Genomic DNA, 24,923 nt, shown 5'->3' with positions numbered 1-24,923 from the left:
AACAAACGTGCAGGTGCATGGGATATAATAACGCCGGAGCAGAGGAGCAGACGCGGTTCCTGCGGCTGGTATCGCGCGGAAGCGTGCGGTGTCTTCGGTGTGCGGACCCCTCCGTGCTCATTACGGAATCAGAAAGCGGCTGGAGACGGGAGGGGCCTACGTCTCGCTGGCACCCCACCGGGTGCGGACTAACAAATTTAAAAACAGAAGGGTCCTCGTCAGACGAGCAGAAACACAAAGACGTAGCCAAAGGGTTTTTCGCGTGCGGCCCGTCCATCGGAGTACAGAGCAGAATCCCCCCAGCGTTTCGGTAAACGGCGTTGACGCAGCGACGCTGCCGTGGCGGTCGCCTTGCTAACGGTATTTTGTGATGAAGGGTTTGGCTGCCGGGAGGGAGGGAGCGAGCTCGGCGTAATCGCGCCGCCGTTGTCCTCAGGTGCGACGCCGCGGGGCGACTGCCGCCAGAGTCGCGGGAAGGCGGGAGCCTTTGGCGTCACACCCGTCAGAAATGACACCTCCGGCCAATTGGGCAGCTTGCGGACGGCTCAGCCTTTTGACTCCGCAGTCACTGGTATTGATTGAACGACGTGACCTCTGGCTCTGCGGTCTAAGCTGCTTGGCAGCGACAGCTCATTATTACGTCCAAGGGTTCGAAAGAACCATCTGTCTGGAGGCAAGAGATCAGAGAATACCTACCGTGTCCAGTCCTCCTCTTTCACCCCAGGAGTAAGCCCAACTTTCCCTCCAAAACAGACGGTGGACAGTAGACCTATCAGATTAAACTCATATCGTGTTTTTAAAAAAATATGTATTTCTGACTGTAGCTAAAAATAAGGAACGTGGAGGGGGAGCTTGTAAGGGAAAAGGGTTTTGATCATGAGAGAAAATATCAAAAGGACGATTCCTTTGGAAGAGTTTCTAGGAGGCGTTGGTGCTCAATAGAGATCTGTGAGTCAGCCGAATGACAGGCTTCGATTCCGCCGTATGACAGCTGGGAGAGGAGCTGAGGAGAAGCAGCCTAAAGCGGGAGCAGAGCTGGAATGAAATTAGGACAAGCTTGACAGTCATAAATCACTTCCACCTTATTTCACAGGAATAATTGAAGGTCGCCACTTAATCATGCTTTGTTTCGTTCCGCAGGTGCATCCTTCGTCAACAGTGCTTGACTTGAAAAATCGCTTCCATAAAGCATGTAAGTATTGTCTTTCGACGAACGTGCCACCCACCCAGCCCCCCCATCCACACACACACACACACACGCGCAATCACCCACCCACCCATAAATAGTTCCTATTGCAGCATCAGAAGGAATAAGCTATCAGCCTCTAAACGTTACAGAGCACAAAAGAGGTAATTGGTCAGAGGGATTCCTTCTTGGCGTGTCTGCGAAACGATGTGCCACACTTTCAAAGGGCTTTAAGCTCACAGGAAGTGCACTGTGCAGTACACGTCAGAAAAGGACGTTGGTGTACTGTAATTTGGTCATTTTGTTTTTACGGGGAGGAGAGTTTCAAAACAATGCATCAGCTGTTTTTCTTGTTCCTGTTCAGGCTCAATTTAGCAAAATGCCTACCCACACAATTTCCACAGGAAAAAGGTGGCAACTTAGTCACACACTGAGGGTTTCATCTCTACGCAGAAATAAAGAAAATTTCCACTGTTTTGTGTAAAACACATCGACTGAAAAACTCTCCTTCATCGCATTCACAACGTATTGGTTCAGGATGAAGATTCAATGTGTGATCTTCACAATCCATTTTAGGTACAGGTAACTGAAGTTTTTTTTATTTTAGATTTTAGTGAATTCCTCTATTTGAATTTGAACTGAGCGTCATAACACTGCAAAGATTATCCACACATTTCCATCAATGTTCTGTGGTTCACTTCCACTACGTGAATTTTTATTAGCATAAGGTGCGAACATGAAGAAGACGTTTGAGGTGTGACGATCTCATCATCCACCAGGGGACAGTAAAACACTATACAGAAATCACTAGCCAGGACAGGATTTTCAGGTCTTAGAGATTGATAATCGGACCATAAAACTTTCACTTTTTTTTTTTTAATCTCACCTAAATTTGTTAAGTTTAATCATAGAGAGAGAGAGCAAAGTTTAATCATAGACAGAGAGATAGAGATAGAGTAGTGTTAATTGTTAATCAGTCAATTTCTTTGTTGAATGCCACATTACGGATATCAGCGTGGACTGGGTAGTGGAACAAATTGAGGTTTTGGATGTTGAAGTCGCCTGGGCATATTTAGAACATCAGCGATGGCGCACGTGTGCTAGTTACCACAAACCGTTATTTTAACCCGTGCCAATGTGTGCTCGGAGTGACCGCTCAAAGGATGATTCCATTGAATAATAAATAAGTGTTTGGCATGGCGAATATCAGTTAGTTATGGGAGTCTCTTTCCCCAAAACAAAGTGTGAGAAGACGTTGAGCCTCGAAGGAAAAGCCTTGGGGCTGTGGAGGACTTGCGGCACAAATGATGTCACTACCCGCAATCGTAGATTGAGCGCCAACAATGCTATTTTTTCCAAGATAAGAGGACAGTAAAAGTCGACGTCAAATGTTTCTATGGAGACTCAAAGCTTGTGTGAACTCTCCTCTGATACAGGCTAATTTCCCAGGGGACTGTCCACAAAGTTAGAGTAAGACTCCCAGACTGACTACAGTCTCCTGTTTGTACCGCGGTCTAATTGTCTCCCTGACTGTATCGCTGAGCGAGGAGTACGGCTCTAAAGGCAGTTCTCCGTCTCTGATACTGTATTGCGCGTACCCGCGCTATTAGCATGCTGCTGCTGGGTGCGAGGGCCTCGCGGTGATTCACAGAGATTATTTAAATGCGACGACGACCGTCGAGGCACGGCTTAGAGGAGGGAGCCGCGGACGCCGAAACGGCGGCGGCCGTGTCTCCCGCTAAAACGAAGCTAATGAAACACGTTGGCGCACCGGAGCCGTCCGCCATCCCGCGAACCGCAGAATAAAACAGCCTTGAAGCTCAATCACGGGCGAGATAAACACCAGAGGCCACCGCCGGCAGACTTCTGAAGGCTAACGGAAATAAGAACCCGTTCGAAATGCGTTCCAAGAAGCGGCGAGAGGCTCCTTTGTGTTGACGGGAAAGTCATTTTCACCGGGGTTTAGCGGCTGCTAGCCTCGTGTTTGCGCGTCCTTTCACTCCGCTGTGCAGCTTAGCATGGCCACAAAACGCAGAATAATGAGATCCCGGCTAGGCCTCGGTGAAGAGCCGTGTTGTTGTTGTTGACGTAGAGAAACAGCGGGGGGGACCGCTTAATCCGGGTTGAACATGCAAAGCCCACCATTGACTAGCTGTCTAGGAGGCCATTCTCTCTCCTGGAAATCCCAGGTTTTAGACACCGACCGCTGCGTCATCGCCCTTTGGAAATGTCACTGAGTGGATGCTTCCCAAGGTGAATTACACTTGATAACCTACAAGGCCTGCTGGCCTTCAGTGAACCCTGAAATAGGCAGTTCTCACTCCGGAGCCCGGGTAAGGTATTCTTGTTTTTATTAATGTATTTATTTTGGACACCCTGCTAAAACAGTCATTAATCACTGTCAAGGTACTGCACAAGCAAGCTCCAGCACAAGAGTTTCATGGGCAATAATATGGGTCGTGTATTCCAGTGGCCATCTGTGTGTGTGTGTATGTAATATAATAGCGTCCGTATACAGAATATACACACACACCATGGTTACAGACTGTGGTCAGCTGGCTAGATAGAGATGTATTGGGTTTGCTGCCGGTGAGAGAGGAACGGGGCACAGTGGCACACGTTTAGTTGTTTTGGCTCTGCACATTGGATTTAAAATAAAACAATGAAAATGAGGTTAATGTGCAGAGACTCAGGTTTAATTTGAGGGTATTTACAGCCATATTGGGTGATCTGGGTAGGAATTACAGCCCTTTTTGTACATAACCCCCCCACCCCCAATTTAGGGGTGCAATAGTAATCACACAATTGGCTACTCAGCTGTTTCTTGGCCACCTGTGTGTCTGTGCATCATCTGGAGTTGATTCTAGGTGTGGAATTTGCATTTGGAGTTTGTTGCTGTTGTCTCTCTACACGAGGACCAAGTAAGTGCCAATGCCAGTTAAGCAGGCTATAATGAGGCTGAAAAATAAATCGATCAGAGACATCGCCAAAACAACTAATGGTGAGCTCAGCAATAGCAATTGATCTGGTAGACCACGAAAGACCACTGTAGTGGATGACTGAAGAATACTTTCACTTTGTGAAGAAAAAAACCCTTTTTTATGCTGTCAGATAGATCAAGAACACTCTCCAGGATAAGACGAGAGAAGACTAGTCGAGTGTTAACCTGTACCAAAGCAATGGAAAGAGGAAAGTGTGGAGGAAGAAAGGAACTGATCATGACCTGAAGCCCACCCCCCCCCCCCCCCCCCCCTCCCTTGTGTGCAACATTGTGGAGATCATGTTATGGCTTGGGCTATGTTATCGCCTCCTCCAGCACGGCGACTGTGCAGCTTGGCTGGTGAACTGAAGAGTGGAAAGGAAGTGGTCGGCGATCATTGGAACGAGGAGATCATTGTCCTAATTTTACGGTTTTATGACTTTTTAAAATATAAAAGCAAACAACAACAACAAAAACAAAAACATTATGAGGTACTATGTCTGTCTCAGGGACAGGCAAACATGTTGCAGTGTGGAGCCAAGCAATATAAATATTCTGGTAATGGCATAATCATGGACCCTCTTATCAAAGGGCAAAATAAACAAAATTAACTGATAGTTTACAAGAATTAAAGTGGGAGCTATAATTCCCATCGATTTGGCTCAGTAGAGCTTCGCTGATTACAAATAGTTAGACTCCGCAACTGATCAATTGAAAATAACATTTGTAATTATTCACAGCATGTGCGCTGAGATACTTCAGCAATGCATAGGGAAACCCAAAACGGTCAAACTAATTAACTATGAATTAAACTGTGTTCAGTGTAGATGCCATAGGACATTTTTCCACTGCTCATGATATTGATTTTTGTACTGCTTATCTCTATGATTCCAATTTATTGGAAATAGCTCTGTTTCTAAGTATACCAGTTCAACCCAGGTAAAATTATATTTATTTTCCTCTGTGTTGTTGGTAGAAGAGATTATAAGGCCTGTCACATGGCAATGTAACACCCCTGGGAGGGAGATGCGGCAGTGCCGGGGAACACCATTGTCTGTCACATGGAGAGATACACCCACACAAACATGAAATAAAATAAACGGACATCTTCACCCTCCCCCCTCACGAGTCCCGGCAAAAACAATAAACTAAAACAACAAGCTAAAATAACAAAGACAAAATAAAGTAGAACGGTGCGACCACTTTCCCGTGCGCCGCCCGTAGCTGACCCGCCTTCCCGGCCAGGTTCAGCTCCTCCAGCATCCCAGCTGAGGATTGCTCTCTTTTTCTTTCGTGCTCAAACAAAAACAAAAACAAAACGAAACTCATAACTGCACTCTCGGTGTTAGCCCCCGGTCTCGGCCCCGAACTGTGGAGAGCAGCACACTTTTAAGCACCTGGGCCGATTAGCTAACGCAGCCCAGGTGCGTGTGCTCTCTCCACCAGCCGGCGCAGCTGAGACCAATCCGCCTCTCCGGCAGACCGACTGCTACAAGGTATAATTGTATTTATAAATTACAGCTTGATTTTTGTGTTATTTAGTAAACTTAGCAGCAAGGTACTGCTTTTTCAAAATCTGAAAATAGCAGTAGATGTTTGTATGTTTTATTGTCTTTTAGAAATATAATCCAATTTACAATATGTGCCTGTCTTAAGTGAATTAAATAATTCTAAACATTATGATTGCATGAATTTATAACATTCTCTGTGTTTTTAATCCGAAAATCCAGAGTGAAACCAAACAATGCCAGCTCAGTCAAAACTAAAATATAATTAATTTTAGTTAAACTGTCCATTAGGGGAACAGTTCCGGATTTTTCTTCAGTACAGAGAGAGGGAGGCCTGTTATGAGCTGCGATTGCTATTTTGTCATGCCTGCAGACACACACACACAAAAAAAAAAAACGACTTGGTAAAATTCAATTGTTCCATTTAATGAATTCTCTTCATAAACTCCCTAAAATTAAAGCTTTATATTCACTTATTAATAACCATCCATTTTACAACTCAGTCGGTCTTCATTAAATTATCTGAACAAGGCTACGGAACATGCTGCACATTAATCATTCAGATGACTCAGACGTTATTTCCCACCAAACCTGTCTTTTCGCAAGTCGCGATGTGTTTATAATGTGGATGTGTAACCGTAGAACACGCATGTCAACAGGATATCAGAGGTCCTGTAGCTAATGGAAAGGAGGGACGCGGTTGTGTTTTATATTCTGTTTGGTTTTATTTTGGTGTCGCGCAGGTCCTGGTTGGTGTCCATCTCGCACGGGACTCAAGACTGACCCCAGTAAGTTAACAAAGACAGCGGAAATGGGTGGCAGCAGTGTAGTGTAATGGGTAAGGAGCTGGTCTCTGGTAATCTGGTAAAAAGGTTGCAGGTTCGATTCCCAGGTAGGACACTGCCATTGAGCCAGGTACTTAACCTGCATTGCTTCAGTATATATCCAGCTCTCTAACTGGATGGAATGTAAATGCTATGTAAAGCTTGTGCAAGTTGCTCTGGATAAGAGCGTCTGCTAAATGCCTGTAATATAATGTCATGGAAATGACTCAAGGCCTAAGAGTGGCTCAGGGCTGTAGCTGAGTCGATGAGCAATGCCACACCAGCTCTCCTGCGATCAGGAACACACTTCCGTGTATCATCAACCAGAAGGAAACAGCTGAAGTGTTTCCTCCCGAGTGATAACATGTCATAACACAGCCTTTTTTTTTTGTTGAGGAAAAAAAAAAAACCTGGAGATTTTTACTGCGGCTTAAAGTGTCTGTTTTGTGCAGTGAAATAACACAGCCACCTGCGTGTGACAGACAATAAAGTTTATATGCAGAGAAGCAATAAAAGCGTTGTCTCATGGGAAATTGCTTAAAGGTTCCGCGGAACGATAAAATCTATTTAAAAAATTTTTAAAATCAAAACCGCGAGAGCAGACAAAGAACTCTTCAGAAAACCCATGAGTGTTTCCGTGAAAAGGCTACGCAGTCCATTTCAAAACGACGACCGACAAATGATGAACTGTTTCCTGTTCTGCTGTGAGCACACACAAGCAGCTTTATACACCTTTGGGAAGTCACCTGTATGGGCTGTTCCTTCATAGCTAGCTATAATTGGAGAGCAAAGATTCCTGCGCATTTACAGAATTTGGTCGTCTTTTCTTCTCTGAACTATTGCTCATTGTCATTTTTTCCCCCACATTCTTATTAATCGGTAGCCATTCTAAAACTCAGACGGCCATACTGAGCAAATTCCGAAAAGGTTCTGAAAACATCCCGATGGCTGATTCATTTTTCAATCAGAACTGGCCTTAAAGTTTTCAGATTTGGATCCATGCAGGGCCCTGTGGTAGCTGTGCTATCTGCTGATATATACTATGTATAGCATGCCTTTTATTCTGTTATGGAATTGTGCAGTCTGAGAATGACATTTATGTTCCGTAACATAAACAAGCGCGTATGAAACATATGTAATTTCACAGTATGCCACGATTTATACATGCTGTGATTTCACGCTTCAGGCAAGTCTTAAATTATTTTGGGATGGATGAAGAAATGCATTTTCTAATCATCTTCTCTGCCACTGCTGTGTTTGTGAGAAATCGTGCTGCTTTCACTGTGGACAGGCTGACTCAGTACACTGTCAGTTGTATAATCTAGTTTATTATCAGATAAGAGTAGGATGCCCACTTCTCAGAGTTAGTTTCTGCATGTGGTTAAATATCTGGCGTGAGAATTGTCATTTTTGTCAGTTTTCATTTTGAAAGGAAAACTGCTTAATGTTCAGCCCATCATTTAAAAAAAAAAAAAAAAAACAGGTTTTCAGGTTGCATACGACTTGACATAATGACAGGACGGTGCGCATTTAGTGAATTGAAAATGAACTAACCTCCTACTGGAAATCTTCCAACCTCCTAGAAAATACAGAAAATATGATCTGTGACCGGTATGTGATTGTATGGTTGGAGGACCAATGATGAGCCACCAAGACAGAATTCAGGAATAATTTCACATCTTTTGAAAGGATGTTTTACACATCAATTATGCCTTCTGCGAAATGTCAGACCCAAGTCTTCAAAAGGCTGAAATGGGTTCTCTTTATGCAGGCCAACGGTAAAGATATCCCGGCGCGGAGCAGAGCAGAGCATGCTGGGAAGTTTTTTTAAAATTTCCATTCAGGCGTTTTCCTCAGGAACACTCAGACAGAGAGGGTCGCGCGGGGTCAAGTGTTTGATAGCGTTCGTCGGCGATGCCGCCGCCGCCAGCTGCCTCCGTCTCAGTGCCTGGGCCGGCGACTCTGTCATTTCCATCCCCGTAAACAGCGCCTCGCCGTCCGCCTGTCTCCTGTCAATCACTCCGGCTCCTCGTTGCCCCTCATTAAAACCCCCCCCCCCCCCCCCTTCCCGCCCGTATGGCGAGGGCGGCGAAAAACCGGCCCCTCTCTGGAGAAAGGTGGACGCAGCGCCTCGAAACCTCGCCACGCTAACGCGGGTATGGAAAATTCAGCCGGCGGGCCGGGGGGCATTTATAATGCGGCTATCGCAGATGTTTCACCCGTTCCCCCCAGCTGTCCCCCCGTCTGACAATCAGGCCTGTTGATGAACAGAAGCTTCCTGGATCTGTGTCCTGCAGGGAAAAGAGTTCAGACGGGAGGGATGTGCGTCTCGATCGTATTCACAGCGTCTGTGATATGAGTCAGTTTCGCCTGTGAGGGTTGCGTTTAGGATTAATGAGGGTTGTATTTAAGATTATTGGCTGCCCCTACTAAGATGGCAAGGTCAAATGTGAGAAGTCAGTTACACAATTTTTTATCAGCTAGGCTCATTTTGTGTGAGCTGGGTCCAGTTTTACCAGTGCAGTATCGATCTTGAAATGAAAGATGCTTTGTTGAAAAAAGAAAACAGCATTAGCATTTTGGACTGTTATTTATGTTATTTATTTATTTACACGGTGTGTATAAGAAGAACCGCCGTTACCATAAAACAAGGGAGTGTTAATGTAAAGAAGTAACAAAATGAAATGGAAATCGAATTTGAAAAACATGTCAGGAAACATTTTAACTTTAGATTGATTATATCCCATTAGGCAGATCAGGGACTGTGCTAGGGCCCCGCCTTCTCGCCCAGAGCCCTAACTTCTTACCTTTGGTAGCAGAAGAACCAGAAGCTGGCAATGTTTTGATGGGGCCCCAAACAGTATAGGGATGGTTCTGTCATGATGTGGATAACAGTCACAAAAATATGCCAAGTACTGGGTTAAACTGGAAAAGTTTTAAGTTCTGTTTTGTTCAAATAAGGACAAAACTTTGCTGCACACTCCAGACTGCGAAAACAGGTTTGACATTATCATATAATGTGTGGATATTATATAAGCAAAAACCTGAGTTTTATACAGCAAAAAGACCGTTTTCTTTTCCTAGAAAAGTAAAACTAATATTGTTAAAATAATGGCTGGGCTTTATCAGAGTACTCAATCTGAATGTATTATAAATGAAAGCCATTTGAAACTGGATGAGTGCTTCTCTTGCAGAATGCAATATGCCAGCCCATTCTTTTGCCCTGGGGTTTGACCTTTTGAAAGAGAGGAAAAATCCATCCATTTCGATGCTACATCTATTTGCTACTTCAGTAGATGGCCACAAGCTGGCTGATGCATCTCTGTCCACATTCACACTGTTTGCCAGGCACTTTAGCCTCGTTTAGCACTCCTATAAATAAAATTGATTTTTGACATAAATGTTGCATTGACTGTCATTTCCCGATCTTGCCTCGGCTTACCACAGGGACGGCGTAAGTGCGCAAGGTCTGTTCTTATTCGCTGTCTCTCCTGCCCGACAACTGAAGGTCTCTTTGCGTAGTATCAGAGGAGTGCTGTAGGCTGGCTCTGGGTTTCCTTCACGTTTCGCCGCGTGCGAGAGAGAGGAGGATGCTGGGAGCCTGACAGCAGACAGATGGTGTCATTGTCCTTGACCTCGCAGATGGGCCGTTCCTGCCAGACACCTGCGTCATGGAGACCATCGCCACCTCGTCCCTGGTCTCCGTCTACCCCACGGACCTGGGTCGGCAGGTCGGGTGGACGGCGGTAAGTGCGTCGGTCGCTTGAGCGGGTCTGCTCGGGAGCCTGCCTAATCGATCTCGCTCACACGGAGGATTTAAGAGACCGCCCTCAATAACTTCCCATATCAGCAGAGATGGGACTCCCCAGCCCTCTCACCACGGTACATTGGTCTAATCCCATAGTCCTGCACGACATTTGTAATGACACTGCTTAGAGCTGTGAGCCCATTACTCTTCCCTCTCATGACTACAAAACCAGACAGGTGTTGAAGCTGGAGGGCATTTCATCATAATCTATGTCACTGAGGCGCCTCCTTCCTTTCCTTTTGCCTTTCGCAGGTGTTCCTGAGCCAGTATTTCGGACCTCTGCTGATATACCTGGTGTTTTATTTACGCTTGTCAAACGTGTACGCCGACGCCATAAAAAGCCGGCGGCCGCTAGTAGTGCAGTAAGTATCAGCAAATTGGCTTCATGTCTGATCTTACATTCATCTTCCAGGAAGTAGTAAAGAGCGAAATGTCTGATCCTGCACTTACATTTTAATCTGAAAGCCCCATTGTGAGGATTTGTTGAAAGATTACTTTTCTCTCCACCCCCCTTACATTTCTGCAAATTGCGTTAAAGCTCGGCACCTCGGGATTTTTGGAATTTGAAAGCATTTTGTTTCCCGTCACGGAGTGCGAACTCAGTGTCTGTAGAACCGGCTGTTTTAACCTGGCAGACTGGCGCATTATTCGATGCACCGCCATGTTTTTTTCCCCTTGGCCGTTAATACGCCCGCTTTACTGGCCGCACAGGGGCCCACAAGGCTGTCAAGACCGAGCTCATCGTGGCGTTCGCGGCGCTCCGAGTCGACCGCTCACATCTAACATCAGTGTGTTTTTTGTGGTGAACGTGTGTGTGTGTGTTTGTGCTTCTCTTCCTTTCAAAAGCTTGGCCTGTTTCTGCCACTCTCTGCACTACATCAAACATCTTCTGGAGACTCTGTTTGTTCACAAGCTGTGCGATGGATGCACCCCGCTACGAAACCTGCTGAAGGTACCGTGGGAAGAGTTCAGTTTGCATGCAGAACGGCCCGCTGTCTGTGTAGCACGTGTTCTGTTTGGCCAGGAGATGCTAAATCCATTCATTCTGACTGACAAGTTGTATTGACTATATGCTAGGAGGGTCACAGTGTTGAAGTCGAGGAGGATTGTAACTTTGTGTAGTGTCAGTTGCCCTGAACCTATTCTCTGAAACCTTTGATTTGTTTTGAAGGATAAATATGAGCGTCAAATTTTAACAAGGATCTAATGCAGAAAAAATACTTTTGTTCAGTTTATATTTAACAACACTACAGTCATCACAGAAGCATTGACTTACACTTACCAATTTCATTATAAAACAGATTGAAGATGGATAATATTTTTAATTAGGTTACTCCCGAAGATGTAGTTTAACATCGAAAGTACATAAACATCAGCTTTCAAGCTTTTGGTAACTTGTCAAGTCAGTATACCATCGCAATGTTCCTATCTTTTAATCTTCAACAGGATTAGGCACCCATTCCCTTGTTTCCTTGCCTCAAGCTCCCATTGTTCATTGCCACGTTTTTCTATAATCTATGTGAGGACCTGGAAAATGCTTGATGGAACTTCTATTACAATGGCAAAGACCGGTTTTGCAGAGCATGATTTTTTTTTTTAAATGTACGGTTTATAACTTATACAAATTGAATCACGCGGTGTAGGATCTCTCTCATCAAGACAATTTTCTCCCTTGGGAGGCAATAAAGTAAAACTTAACCTTAACCCTTAACCTCTTAACCTTATTATTTAGATCAGTACTACCAGAAATAAAATATCAACATATGCATGTAACCAAATGGGTTATTTTTTAAATTTTTTACAGTGGGGGTGGGGGGGAAAAAGACCAAACAGAACAAATGAAAGAAAGAAAGAAAAAAAAGACAGATGTTCTCTGTGCCTTTAGTGAAAACGTAAAAGCCTGATTTTTTGGTGACAGGCCGCTGCTCCTCACTCAATAAATCACTGGGCTGTGCGAGCAGATATTGGCAGCGGTGTTTTGGGCGATGACACCGCCACGTCGAGGGTCCTCTGGAGAGCCGCGGGTCCAGGAGGCAGCTGGCCCCGTGCTTGTCTGGGGAGCCCTGAGATAGCCCTCACACGCACTTTTACAGACACCTCTAATCCCCGCCAATCAATAGCCAAGCAGCGGCACCTGGAGTGCTAACGTACACAGAGCCGTACTGTTTCAGAGTCAGGAATTCAAGTGAACTCCAGCCTGGTATTAAATTGGTATTTTTGTTTTTTCTTCAAAAACGGAGCTTGGTGAGTTATTATTTTGGTGATTGCTGAACTTGACAGACTATGCTTATTTAATATATTTATATTTAATCTTCACTAGCAGAGTTTAGCAAGTTCCGCAATAGCCAAAAATGTTCTTTCCAAGTGCTCTCTGTTTTAATGATTCCATTGCCAGGATTTAAATAATATTTGTCAAATACTGATTATAGTCATTCAGAATAGCATAGGTTTGTGTCCAGTGTTTGTATCTAAAGTATAAATTACAGTTTTCATAAAGTATTTTAATGATGAATTACTTTAAAATAAGGTAATGACCACTGTTGATAACAAAAGGAGACCCATCGGCTATAGAGTGCCTACTATTTCTATCTTTTTCTGAGGCCTACAGCACAAAATTATTTTTATTTAGTGTTTTAGTGAGCAGTCATTAATCAGTTCCAATCCCTGTACTTCATTTCCTGTCTCTGTATGAAAAGCAGCAGGTTGCCAGTCCGCCATTAGCTTTGCGGGGAAGAAAAGGTTCAGGCTGCTTTTGAGCAAGATGGACGGACACACCAGGAGGCACTTTGCATAAGCCCAAATCTGATTCTTCATTTGGTGAAATGAGAGACGCCATCGATAATGGCATTCTTGTCTGCGAGCCCCCCCAAGTATCCCCCTGTGTCCTGCTAAATGTCAAAAGGGCACATTTGCATTTTAAAGCAACATGGGAAATATCAAATTCATCCATATTAAGTACCCAGCCACACTGATGCATATCTCTGTGCCCTGTACTTGAAACAATAATTGCGAAGAAGTTGAAGAAAAAAACAAAACATTTTTCATTTTGCCTTTGCAAAACTTCCTTTTGTGCCTGGGTGATTATAAACATATTTGGAACCGAAAGAAGCGACAAATACTCCAAAATATAAACATAAAATCCAGGCAATTGCTCATCTACACAACATTGAGTTTGGAGGGTTCAGTGGAAACAAAACTGAAAACAAGAACAATGGAATGCTGGCCTAAATGAGATGTAGTAAAGGACAAATCACTGTCATTGATATGTATACCACAGGAAAGGGTTTACTGGGCAGAAAGAGTGACATTCTTAACTTTTGACCAATCCAGCCACCACAAAGTAGGTATATGGAAAAAAATCTTAAAGTCAGGAGTCATAAATCCCATATAAACAAGAGACAATAGGGGCTGAAATTCAGAGCACTTAATTCAAGCAGCATGAATGCAGGCCACACCTTTTAACCTTGAAGGGCTCCTACTGTAAATACAGTGGTGAGACTGCATACTTTTCACCTTTTTTTCCTGTTGCCTAGGTGGTAGGTTGCTAAAGTACTAACAGCTAGCCAAACGCTCGACATGCACATACGATTTGCACGCACAGCAAATTAACCTTGTGCAGTGGACTGAAAACCTAAAAGAAGTATAATACTGAATAACTATAATTAGCCCACAGTAGGCTTGGCCAGTGCTAGATGTTGTCAAGTTATGAGTGATTGTGTGAACATGTATATGTCAGTACCGCCTCATAGAAAGTAGCTGAAGACAAAGATGGCAACTCTTACCTTTAAACTAATCTTTACACTCAACTTTTTCCCTTTTTTTTTGCTTGATTAGCAAGCAACTGCCTGAATGGTCAGTTTTCCATTGGTAGGTAATTGTTTTTTTTTTCTTTCTACTTGTGTCACATGGGAACAATCCCACATCAGAGATTAATTTAATAAAATCTGTGTAATAACTAGAAAATAACCCTCTTTGATAGGTGAATCATCCCAATGACCGCACAAGCTTTTTAGCTTGAAGCGCATTAATCCGTATGAATAAAATCATCAGCATTTAAATTGAAGAATCCATGCAAATGAAGTGATCTTTGGTGCAAGCGTTGTAATGTAATGGTTTGGGGATCTGAGTTTGTAACTCAGATGCTGGGGGTTCAGATCGCAGCTGGCATGCTGCGACTGGACCCTTGAGCAAGATATTTAACCTGAAGCGCTTCAGTAAATATCCAGCTGTATAAATGGATTGCGTGTAAAATCGGGATCTGTGTAAATAGCTCTGCAGTGCAATCTTTACATCCTCAACGTGGCTTGGTTTGCAGTCGGGAGAAGAGAGTCGTTTAATTAATCTGTGGATAGGGAGAGACACTGCAGTTTTCTATTGCAAAGAAAAATAATATTCAAGATGCAGTTATGAGTTAAAACAAGAATTAGTTATTTTGATTGCCATGGATTATTTAGCCAATTCTTGGGTTCCTACTTAATCAAACAACACACACCTCACTCCATAATTATTGGCACTTGTAATTAATATGAACAAAACATTCTAGCTAAAACGAACTTTTAAAAATTAAATATTTTCTATGCACACATTTAAAAATTGTATAATCTAAAAAATTGTGCGTGCATGTGTGTGTGTGTGTGTGTGCGTGCGTGTGTGTCCATAAGTGTGCGTGAACATTTTTGTGCTGGTAAATGGCAGGCTGAATTGCCTGTTCTCATTATTGTGTATTCTTATGGAGTGTGTGTGTGTCTTATGTTGTATTCTTGTGAGTGTGTGTGTGTCTGTTCAGAATACATAATATATATTCCCACACTTTTAAAGGTCAAGCGGTTTTGCATGTCACATTCATTTTGTATGATGCAGCAAACTAGATAAATAAGTACAGAGGGACCTTTTTCTGCTGTACTGAAAAATAAATGTAAAAAAAAACTACTTATCAGCAAGGGTGCAGAATGCTGATATTGGTGGCTTCGTTTGGCAACAGACCAGAGGTGACAGAAATAAAAATAAAAAAAGGTTTAAAATTGCCTTTGCTGTGTATGGAATCCAGGATCCAGATGAAACAATAATTCAGCGCTTTAAGCCTCAAGGACAAAAGCACAAGGCCCCCTCTCCTTCATTTAGAACAACTGGACCTGGGAGGGACGGAGTGTGTTCATTATCAGACCTGTATCGCTCAATCAGAAATAAGCTCCTGGGTCTAATTCTGTGCTCAGTCGCAGCTTACGGACGAGCGTACTGTAAGCTAGCTGCGCTCAGATGCATATTAATCTCCTTTCATTTGCCAGGCAAAAGAGAAAAACGGTTGAAATGAAGAAAAGAAATGATGTGGCTGCTGTCTTTTTTGCAGGGTTGCGCCTTCTACTGGGGATTTACTGCTTGGCTGGGATATTATGTCAACCACCCCCTCTACACCCCCCCATGTGAGTACCCCCCCCCCCCCCGGCCTCCTGATGAATGTTGGGGTACGGCCCCACCCGGCCCCCTCTCGGCGGAAGAGCATACGTTCTTTCTCGCGTCGTCACGGCGACAGTGGGCGGTGGCCACGCCCCCACACCTGCTGCCGTCCCGCGAGCCGGGCGGCCTCATCAAAGTGAAAAATGAGGTGGAATCTGTGGGGGGGGGGGGGGGGAGCGCGGCTGAGATGGGACCTGTCAGCAGAGCCGGAAGGCGGAGCGCAAGAGGCCCCCCGTAAAAAAGCCACCTTTTTAAAATGTGTGGAATCAGTGGGCATTCTGACAGGTTTCATCAGCGATCCGTCCATCCGGGACCCCACCTGGCGGCGAAAAAACGAGGGCCAGAGCGGCCGGCTGTCTCCTCAAACAGATTGGGACACGCCGGGACGCCGGGACGGCGGGGGGGGGGGGGCAGTGCGGGAGGGGGGGTGCAGAGCAGGAAGTGGAGGGGAGCTGGGCGAGTTCTGAGCACTCCTTCGGCGTCTGTCGCTCTTCTCAATCACGCCCTCAGCTTTGTTCAGATGCCTGTTACCGAGGCGATTCGTACTTCAGCGCGACGCATTCTAGCTCGTAATTCCCCGCGCGTTTGTCACCGACATCGCCAGAAATATTCTCCCGTTCGCGCATGATGAAGAGGTGCGGACAGGGCTGAATATTTATCAATGGTTCTGCTGCGAGCACTGTGAATTGTAGCATCCAGTGTAAACTAATGATGGCAGATTTATCTCTCCTCATCGCTCCTGGTCTTCTGTAGGGCTTTTTCAAACTTTAATTCTGTTGCTTCCATATATAATGTGCAACGGCAGTTGTGTCCTCAGATTTACAGTTCGGAAAAATGACACGGGGTTTCTGCATAAACAGTTTCTTAAGAAGCGCGGTTCCGATGTCGAGATGTCCCAGATTTTCTGTAATGTTTCACTTCAAACAAGTCTCAGATTAACTGAGCAACTTGCTTGAAAAAAGGACGAATAAATTTTGTTCCTTATTTCTTAATTCATGGGACTCTTCTGAGAAAGAAGTTCCATAAAATCACAGTGTGTTCAAGTGATTGTCCTATTTAACATACTGTGCACCAAAGAGAATCTTTTCTTGCTACAAATACATTCTGTTATTTCTGTATTGGACCTGTACTACTGTAATCTACTTGGTGTACAGACCATTTTAATGAGTGTATATGGGTTGCTTCCTCTCAGTACTGACTTCTGTCATCTTGGACATTTCCCTGAAAAAGGGCCTGGTTGTTCCTTTTACATTTTTAGGCATTTAGTAGACAGCCTCATCCAGCTTTCATAAACCACACCTCTTACATAAATCATTAATAGCATGATCCTAATTACTAAGTGCATATGAAGGGAAAAGAACACCAGACTTGTATACTGAACAAAACTTACAATGGCTTACAAAAACTTAAAAAAGAAAAGTTAAATGCATACTTGCATAAGAAGTCTGTTAAGATCACAGACCTCTGGTGCTGACATGATTTTTATGTTCTTTTTATTTTTATATCCAGGCCTAATGCTTTAGTCCCTGCGATCCACATACATACCAATCTGTTACATTTGAGCCCTATTTATAACTGGCTCAGAAAATAAAATTTTTTGTACCAGTGGAACAAAATGTTCTGGTGGTGCAACAGCATGCAATATCTGTTTGCTTTCATATAATTCATCATAACCACCAGTGTGACTGCAAACTTGCCGGAGTTCAAAGCTGTTAAAAGCTAACGTGGAATAAAACGAGTACAGTAATCACAGTACCCTTCCTGGCACGAGAGGAATCTTTTCAGTGAGAAGCAATCGCTTGAACAGGTTTGTATATTTAACATAAATTAATGAGAAAATTCCCAGAGCGCTCATGTAATGTTAACGCGGGTTAGTTACAGTCTGTTTTTTTTAGGAACGGTTGCTAACACAGTGTTTCTTTTTTTTTTGTTTTGTTTTAGACTATGCAAACAAACAGATTATTCCATCGCTTGTCTGGTTTTTGGTAAGTTGGCACCAATGTCCCCATTGTCGTCATGATACGCCCATTCACCGTCATCTTTATTACCATATATTTTATACCGGGGTGGCCAATCTTACCCGAAAAGGGCCAGTGTGGGCACAGGTTTTTGTTTTAGCCCAGAACTAATAGACCTGATTCAACCAATTAACTAATCACGGTCTTCAATCAAGACCTTGATAAATAGAATCAAGTGTGCTAGTGCTAGGCTAAGACAAAAACCGGCACCCACACCGGCTAAGATGGATAAGATGGACACCCGTTTCATACTGTTAATATTTGTGAACACAGACAGTAATAATCTGTCGCCATTTAAGTGTAACTTCCTTTTTCTGCGCAGAACAATGTGATAGAGATACCTTTTCTAAATGCATCTCTTTCACTGACTGAAAATTTAACAGCTGCTTGATCCATGAACTATTCTAGTATCTATTTTTAAAAGCCTTTCCTTACTTGACGTTTATATTTTTCTTTTGTGAAGGCTGAGGTTGGCAGGAAAGGTCACTTGAACTTTCTCAAAATCTTTACAATTTCAAAAACATCCTCATAAATTCTGCTTTTTTCCAAGATACAAAAAGAAAAATTAGATGGTGTTGGATGGGTTGAAATGTCTGAAAAATAATCTCAAGCCAACACAGGCCGAGATAAAGATTTTGGGAACGTACATCAGTAAAGTAGGCATGATTCTGCAAAAAGAGATATCACACTCATCCTCTGGCAAAGCTACTTAATAACAGTGCTTTTCCATCAATGTTAAAATAATTCATCTTTTACATTTCTCATTAAAAATATGAATATTTTCTGAAATGTTCTGAAAAGACAATTATCTTTTGTGCAAGTCAAGTAAGCGCACAAAAGGGAATTTGAAAGAACTAATTGAAGTGCAACTGGTAAGGTGACTTAAGCATTTTAAATTATTAAAACGTGGATAATCACTCGCCATGCCCGCAGATCACGTTATGGAGCTAAACTGGTAAGGAACACCCGCGTCCTTCAATAAAGAGAAACAGCACGGCTTCTTCATGACTTCATCGCTGCCGAAAGGCGAGAAAAGAAGTCCCTGCGACAGACTTTAGCGCCAAGGCAACCGGTTCCCTGCAGGAGATTCTAAATGAACACAAATCAAAGAAAATGGCCGACAACAAGGCAAACTTTAAAACCGGCGTCAACACTCCACTTGAAACAGTCCGACAGGGCCGAATGGCCAGGAGACTTTTAAACTCTTCTCTCCTCATTATAAAGTTGGCACAGTGTAAACTTCAGTGATCGTAGTCATTTCTCCGTTTGTGCCGTTCACCAAGAGCCCGTAATTAGAATGGGGGAAGTATCAAATTAGAACATTCTACTGGAGCTCAGAGATTACTGTGGGCTACATGGTATAATACATACATACATAAATACATACAGACTGATATTCATTAATATAATATATATATAATATAATATAAGAATATAATAATTGCCTCGATTATAATAGTTCTAGTGCTCAAAGTGTATGAGCGAAAAACACGTGAAATGATTTTACATTGCAGGAAGTCTTAGGAAGTAATAGCATATGTCCTTCTATCTGTTGTGCTATTTGCAGGTAATGTCAAATCTTCAATATATACCAGCAATGGACAAATATAGGTCTGATATTTTTAATAACTGCAGATTCTCACAAAGTATTTTTTAGCACGCTCCAGCACGTTTCAGTACATCGTCTGTACAGCAGAGAAGGCAGAATTGATGGAATCGAAGCACATAAGGCAGCCATTAGAACAGTTTTATCATCTGAATCTTACAGTTGCCATAGACACCTGCAACCAGAGCCTTACTGTTACCGGGTAGATTATAAATAAAACGAGACTAGCAAAATGCTAATCTAAAATTTAAAGCATTAGTGGAAACACATTTTATTATTTTTAGTCTTACATGGTCAACTGATGATGGACACTGAAATTAATTTGTGACAAATATATATTTATAACAAAATCATTCATTAATGTTGAAAATTAAACATGCCATTGTTTTAATACATGCCATTGTGTGGTATGAAAAATTTTAGGAAACAAAAATCTAAATGAAAAATTTAGATCTATAAAAATTCTTAATGATATATTGTTGTAAATGTGCTGGCTACAATACTAAACAAATGGTATTTCAAACTGAATTGTGTACATCCATATGTGTACATCTATCCAATGATATTCATCTGATGTATTGCCTGAAAATGTCTTGTTTTTTTAACAGTTTTGTGAAGCTGGAAATTTCTATGTCAACATTGCTTTAGCCCGGCACAGTCAGAGGGGTAAGTTATAACAGGTACAGTTATACTATCACTAAGATGAACACTGAATGCTGTTTTGTTGGAAACTTCAAATTTACATACAAGATTGCTTTATATGCCCATTTCTTGTAATATTTTCCAAAATACTTGATTAATTAAATAGCCCTAATATTTAACATATATGTTAATTATGTACATGGTAAGTGTCATTTCAACTCTTAATAATTATTAAGCTATTAAGTCCAAGAGGGCTCAGTGAGTCCAAATGTCCAGTGTCTCAGAATAAATTGTTCTGATAATTTACTGAAAAAACTGACATTAGTGTTAGTAATTCAGAGTTGACTTAACACTTAACATTTAGCCATTAATGTGAACAGTCATTTAGCCACTTGGACCAGTGGTGGTCACACTGCCTGTTGTAAATGTACTTAGTTGTGTTTAAGACCATATCGTAGGTCCAAGTCTTTGTTCCGACACAAATATCCTTTAAACTTTTCAAATGTTCATGGTTATGAAATGACTTGCTTGCTGTGTGTTGAGACACGCTTCTTCATGTGATCCACTGGCCATAGTACATGTGGGTGTTGGGATTGAAGTCGAGACAATCCAGCCTTCGAGATCTCACTTCTGCACGGTACAAGTGCACTGGGAGACGCTCGTCCGCTGCAGAACCAACATGTTGTCTGGAGAGGCAGCCTCTCCAGCCACAGGTTATAACGTAGTTGTGATGTGTCAGCACTCCATACCTTTCCTCGGGGAGGAAGGCATTCCGTTCCTCTTGCTGGGGTCGCGACCCTTAAAATGCAGCAGATTGAGTCTCACCCTTGGCAGATCATAACTGTAGATAAGACGTTGTCCTACGCTTGGAGTCTTGGGACTGACTCGTGACGCGGCTGCGGCTTTGGCTGGTGGCCGCATGCTGTATTGGCAGCCTCAATGGCAGTGCCTTGTGCACCCAGATATTTTCTGAAGACCAATTTAGGATAATCATGAAGAATTAGAGAGACACTAGGAAAAAGTCAACTGCCAGGAGAATCAGCTGTTAAGTAATAAAAAACTGATTATTTTAAGTTTCTTGTTTGTTTTATTATCAAAAAAGGTCAATTTCTTGGGTGAATGACAAAGCTGTTTACATTACAATGAATAGATTAAACTAGTCTCATGCTTGTATATAAAAAAACACCAAAACCCAGTATGCTTTGCAGTAGGCACATATTAGCATAGTGCTTACAGCTAATTATTTGTGTCTGATGACTTGAAACTGTAGTCATGGCTAACTTTGCCCAGTTTTTAGTTTTGGAGGCAAATGCATCACAGGCAGTGAAGCTTCATCAGTCACCAGTTATATTTAACGCATGAAGGTATTGCTGTTGAAGAAAAAGAAAATAAATCTGAGAGCTTTAGATTAGTCTTCTGGTATGTTTGGATAGCTGAACAGCACTGCATACTGGATTTTTTTTTTCTTAAATTGGTTTAAAAAACTGAAAAACAGCCTGTACACCACGGAGAAATTCTGCAAAGGAATGTTGTTTGAAGTTAGGTATTCAAGTGTATCTGCGCTGGTAAAAGATCATTTTGAAACCTTTAAACTGGTGGCGGGTGGGCAGCCGCCAATTTAGCGGATGTGAACCGTGAAGTTCGGGGTGTTACGGAACACCTTTCTTAATTTTGTCAAAAGATTTCACTGGGGGCTTTTGAGACACCAACGAAATTGTGCCCTGTCAGAGCAGCATTTGCATATTCATGAGTGATGAATATTCATACCGGCGCTTCATTGGACACTTTGAAATGAGCATGTCACCCATGAAAAGAGGACCTCTTGCAGCCCCGGTATCTTTGCCTGTGAAAGGGCGTATGGCATACATGTGGGAAAAAGATAAAACTCGCTCCATTTAAGTGAAACAAAAATGTTAAAACGGATTTAACGCTTACGTTTAACAACGGGTCAGTTGTTCCATGATGATACACGCTGCTATGTGCACGTGCTAGATAGAGTCATGCGAATTCCAGTTAGGGGCTACAGATTTGGCCAAGCCCAAATGGATGTTTCAGAGCTCAGTCTAAATTTTTTGTATTCCTGAGAGCAACACTGATATCCTCCGCCATTGTACGTCGCTCTGGATAAGAGCATCTGCCTGGTGATTGTAATTTAATGAAACTCGCCATTGGGTACTCTTAAGATACTCTTAAGATTCAGGCCTAATGGAGGATTCAGAAAAGCCGCACTTTAGTGGTCAATTATTCCTTGTTTCAGCCACTCAAGAGAGCAGCACGATGTTGTCTCACAGAACAGCCGGCTCTTTTAAAACATGCTCTGTATTGATAAGTGGCGATGTGGCTTTTCGGGAGACTGGTCCCCAACCCGTGCCCGTACCGACTGGGTTAAATGTGCTTTAAACGTGTTTTTCCCCCATTCCTGAGCCGATGAAATATTCATGTTATTTAATAAACACACATCCACTGCTGCTCGTCACGCCGATCCCTCGGTAATGCTGCCGCAAATTTGCCATCGCCCCCGTGGGGGCCGTTCCTTCGCACCCGGCCCCGGCAAGGTCAAGATGTGATCCTGGCCGTCGGGCGAATCGCTACCCCGAGAATGTGCCTCGGCGGGACGTGTCACCTCCAGAGTCTCAGCCATTTATCACTTTTAAAACCCCGGGACTTTCGGGGTCACGAAACATAGACGTTTTAAAAACATTTCTGACTCCTCTGGGGCCACGTCGCGAACGTCGAACGATTTTCACAAAACGAGTCGAGGGTGAACGTTAAAGCAAGTGTGCCTCAAAGTCCTAAAAATAGAGTTCCGTTCTAAGAGCTCTGCTACTCAAATTCTCATTTGCATGTCCTTATTTTCACATTTCAAATGACAAATACATAAAATAAATAAATAAATCTGAGATTTTAAATTAAGATCAATTTGCACCTTTCAAATTGAGTAGTTCTCTGGTTGTTTTTTTTAGAGAATGTTTTCATCAATTCTCCACGTCTCCGCTTTCGCCAAAAATCTTCAGTACTCTTGACTGTACCTTCAGAGCTCATTAAACAGGTGTAATGACTTTCATTTCTTCCCATCACCTTATATATATATATATATATATATATATATGGCTATCTGGAGTGCTTTAATGAAATTGTCTCTTAACACAAAGCGTGAAGATCTCCACATTCCGTACCACTTTATCCAGGTGGCTGTAAATGAATACTAGACAGATATGTGTGTGTGATGTGCCTGGATCTGGACTTTCGTCCCAGAAGGAGACCCATTGTTCCCTTATTTAATTATCTTGTCTTTTTTTTTCTAATTAAATCTGAAGGTTTGCACCCTGGGCCCACCTGTAACCCCTTCTCCTGGCTCTTTAAGCTGGTTCACTGTCCGCAGTACACCTACGAGGTAAGGCCTGTGCTTGCAAAGCCTTATTTGTGCAGTGCTAATCATAAAAAAAGTCACTTGTCAAAAGTTTTGTCAAAAGGAAAACATACTTCCATGTCTCAACACAAAGGACATGTATCTTGGAGAGTCAGAAATGCCTCACCACATGATTCTGTCATTAGGATAAATAGATAAATTAAATAAATAGCTTTCACCTCGGTTATTCCAATTTGGCTGCAAACCAAAGTTTTTATAATTTCAACTATTAACATAGCGTCTGTTTTATCGTTATAATCGATGATTACATTAACAGTGACTAAGAGGGCGTCTCTATCTCCAGAATAAACTAGCTACAGGCTTGTTTAAATACTTGCCGCTTTGATCATCTACAGCTTCCTGTCATAAGCAGTCATGAAGTATAACAGTTTGCAACAGCAACAGCTTTGAAATCTGCTTTGTAAAACTGAAGCATGTATTATGAAAGTGATATGATGCTTGTCGTGAGTCGCAGTACGCTGTAATGGCCTATCACGGTCAGGTCTTATGTCTTGATTATGGCTGTGTATATGAGTTATACACAGGCTTTATGGGGTATAGTTCAAATAAAGTGCTATCCATGTTCCTAACAACCTCTTGATAGAAGAATATTACTGCAGTTGTGATTTCTGGCACAAAACTTTAATGTGAGCGCAAGGACGATTACATGAGGCACATTAGAAAAAATATTGTGAATTCCATTTTTAAGGACCTAATTATAAATTTGTGAATACCCCTTATTTGGGTCTAATTGCTCATAAATGTTGTAAGATAAGATTTGAATTAGTGATTGTGTGTCTGTTTCTGTTTCTCTGATGTTCAGATTGGAGCCTGGATAAGTTTTGCCATCATGACTCAAACCGTCCCCGGTAAGTCGCACCGAGCGTGTCGACAATCTTCTCTGTCTGCTTTAGAAAAGCGATAAACGTGTCTTTTCTGTGCTCGAAGGTCTGCAGGATGCTAGCTAAAAAAGTTTTTTGAACAAAACCCCCTGCTGCTTCCCTGTTCATTAGTGGCAGTCTTCGCGGCGCTGGTGTCGACCCAGATGCTGCTGAGGGCGAGGAAGAGGCGCCATAAGTACCTGAGGCGGAGGAACGGAGGGGGCGGGGCCTACCGGAGAGCCGCCGTCATCCCTTTCATACTGTAGGAAGTGGGTAGGGGGGGCCGGAGCACCGCCCGCTGGATTGGGAAATAATGCCGCCCTGGCAACAGAGGCCAGGCAAGAGACGCCCGCTACGGTAACCGAATCCTAATGATGCTCTTTAATGGAGAAGAAAGGCAGGGGGGTGGTGGGGTGGGGGGGAGAAGCGTGGTGTGAGGCCTGGGTTCGATGCCCGGAGCTACCCTGGCAGGGGGGGCAGCCGAGGAGGAGGAGGAGGAGGAGGAGGGGGTTGGGGGCGGTGTTCCAGTCTTCAGCTCTGAAGAGGTCGAGGAAACGGGGTCAAACCAGAGAGGTGAACTTTCAGCACCAGCGGGCGAGAGAGAGAG

At 43.0% G+C, this 24,923-nt stretch overlaps 1 protein-coding gene across 3 annotated transcripts in view; it reads left to right on the top strand.

The window, feature by feature from the left end:
* LOC118231756 (trans-2,3-enoyl-CoA reductase-like) overlaps positions 1–24,732 on the top strand; it is a 32,393-nt gene extending 7,661 nt beyond the window's left edge. The window contains exons 2-12 of one of the 3 annotated variants that reach the window (XM_035425936.1): positions 1,141–1,192; positions 6,418–6,462; positions 10,141–10,244; positions 10,559–10,668; positions 11,153–11,258; positions 15,654–15,726; positions 17,702–17,745; positions 19,993–20,050; positions 23,344–23,420; positions 24,259–24,304; positions 24,449–24,732. In XM_035425936.1, coding sequence (XP_035281827.1) covers positions 1,141–1,192; positions 6,418–6,462; positions 10,141–10,244; positions 10,559–10,668; positions 11,153–11,258; positions 15,654–15,726; positions 17,702–17,745; positions 19,993–20,050; positions 23,344–23,420; positions 24,259–24,304; positions 24,449–24,582 — 849 coding nt within the window. In that variant the 3' untranslated portion in view covers positions 24,583–24,732. The remainder of the gene's footprint in view (positions 1–1,140; positions 1,193–6,417; positions 6,463–10,140; positions 10,245–10,558; positions 10,669–11,152; positions 11,259–15,653; positions 15,727–17,701; positions 17,746–19,992; positions 20,051–23,343; positions 23,421–24,258; positions 24,305–24,448) is intronic. The other 2 variants (XM_035425937.1, XM_035425938.1) reach the window with 2 other exon arrangements.
* Positions 24,733–24,923: the final 191 nt, after the last annotated feature.

The sequence above is a fragment of the Anguilla anguilla genome, chromosome 7 (genome assembly GCF_013347855.1).
Source record: "Anguilla anguilla isolate fAngAng1 chromosome 7, fAngAng1.pri, whole genome shotgun sequence".
NCBI lineage: Eukaryota > Metazoa > Chordata > Actinopteri > Anguilliformes > Anguillidae > Anguilla > Anguilla anguilla.
This window is presented reverse-complemented; position numbering and strand designations above follow the sequence as displayed.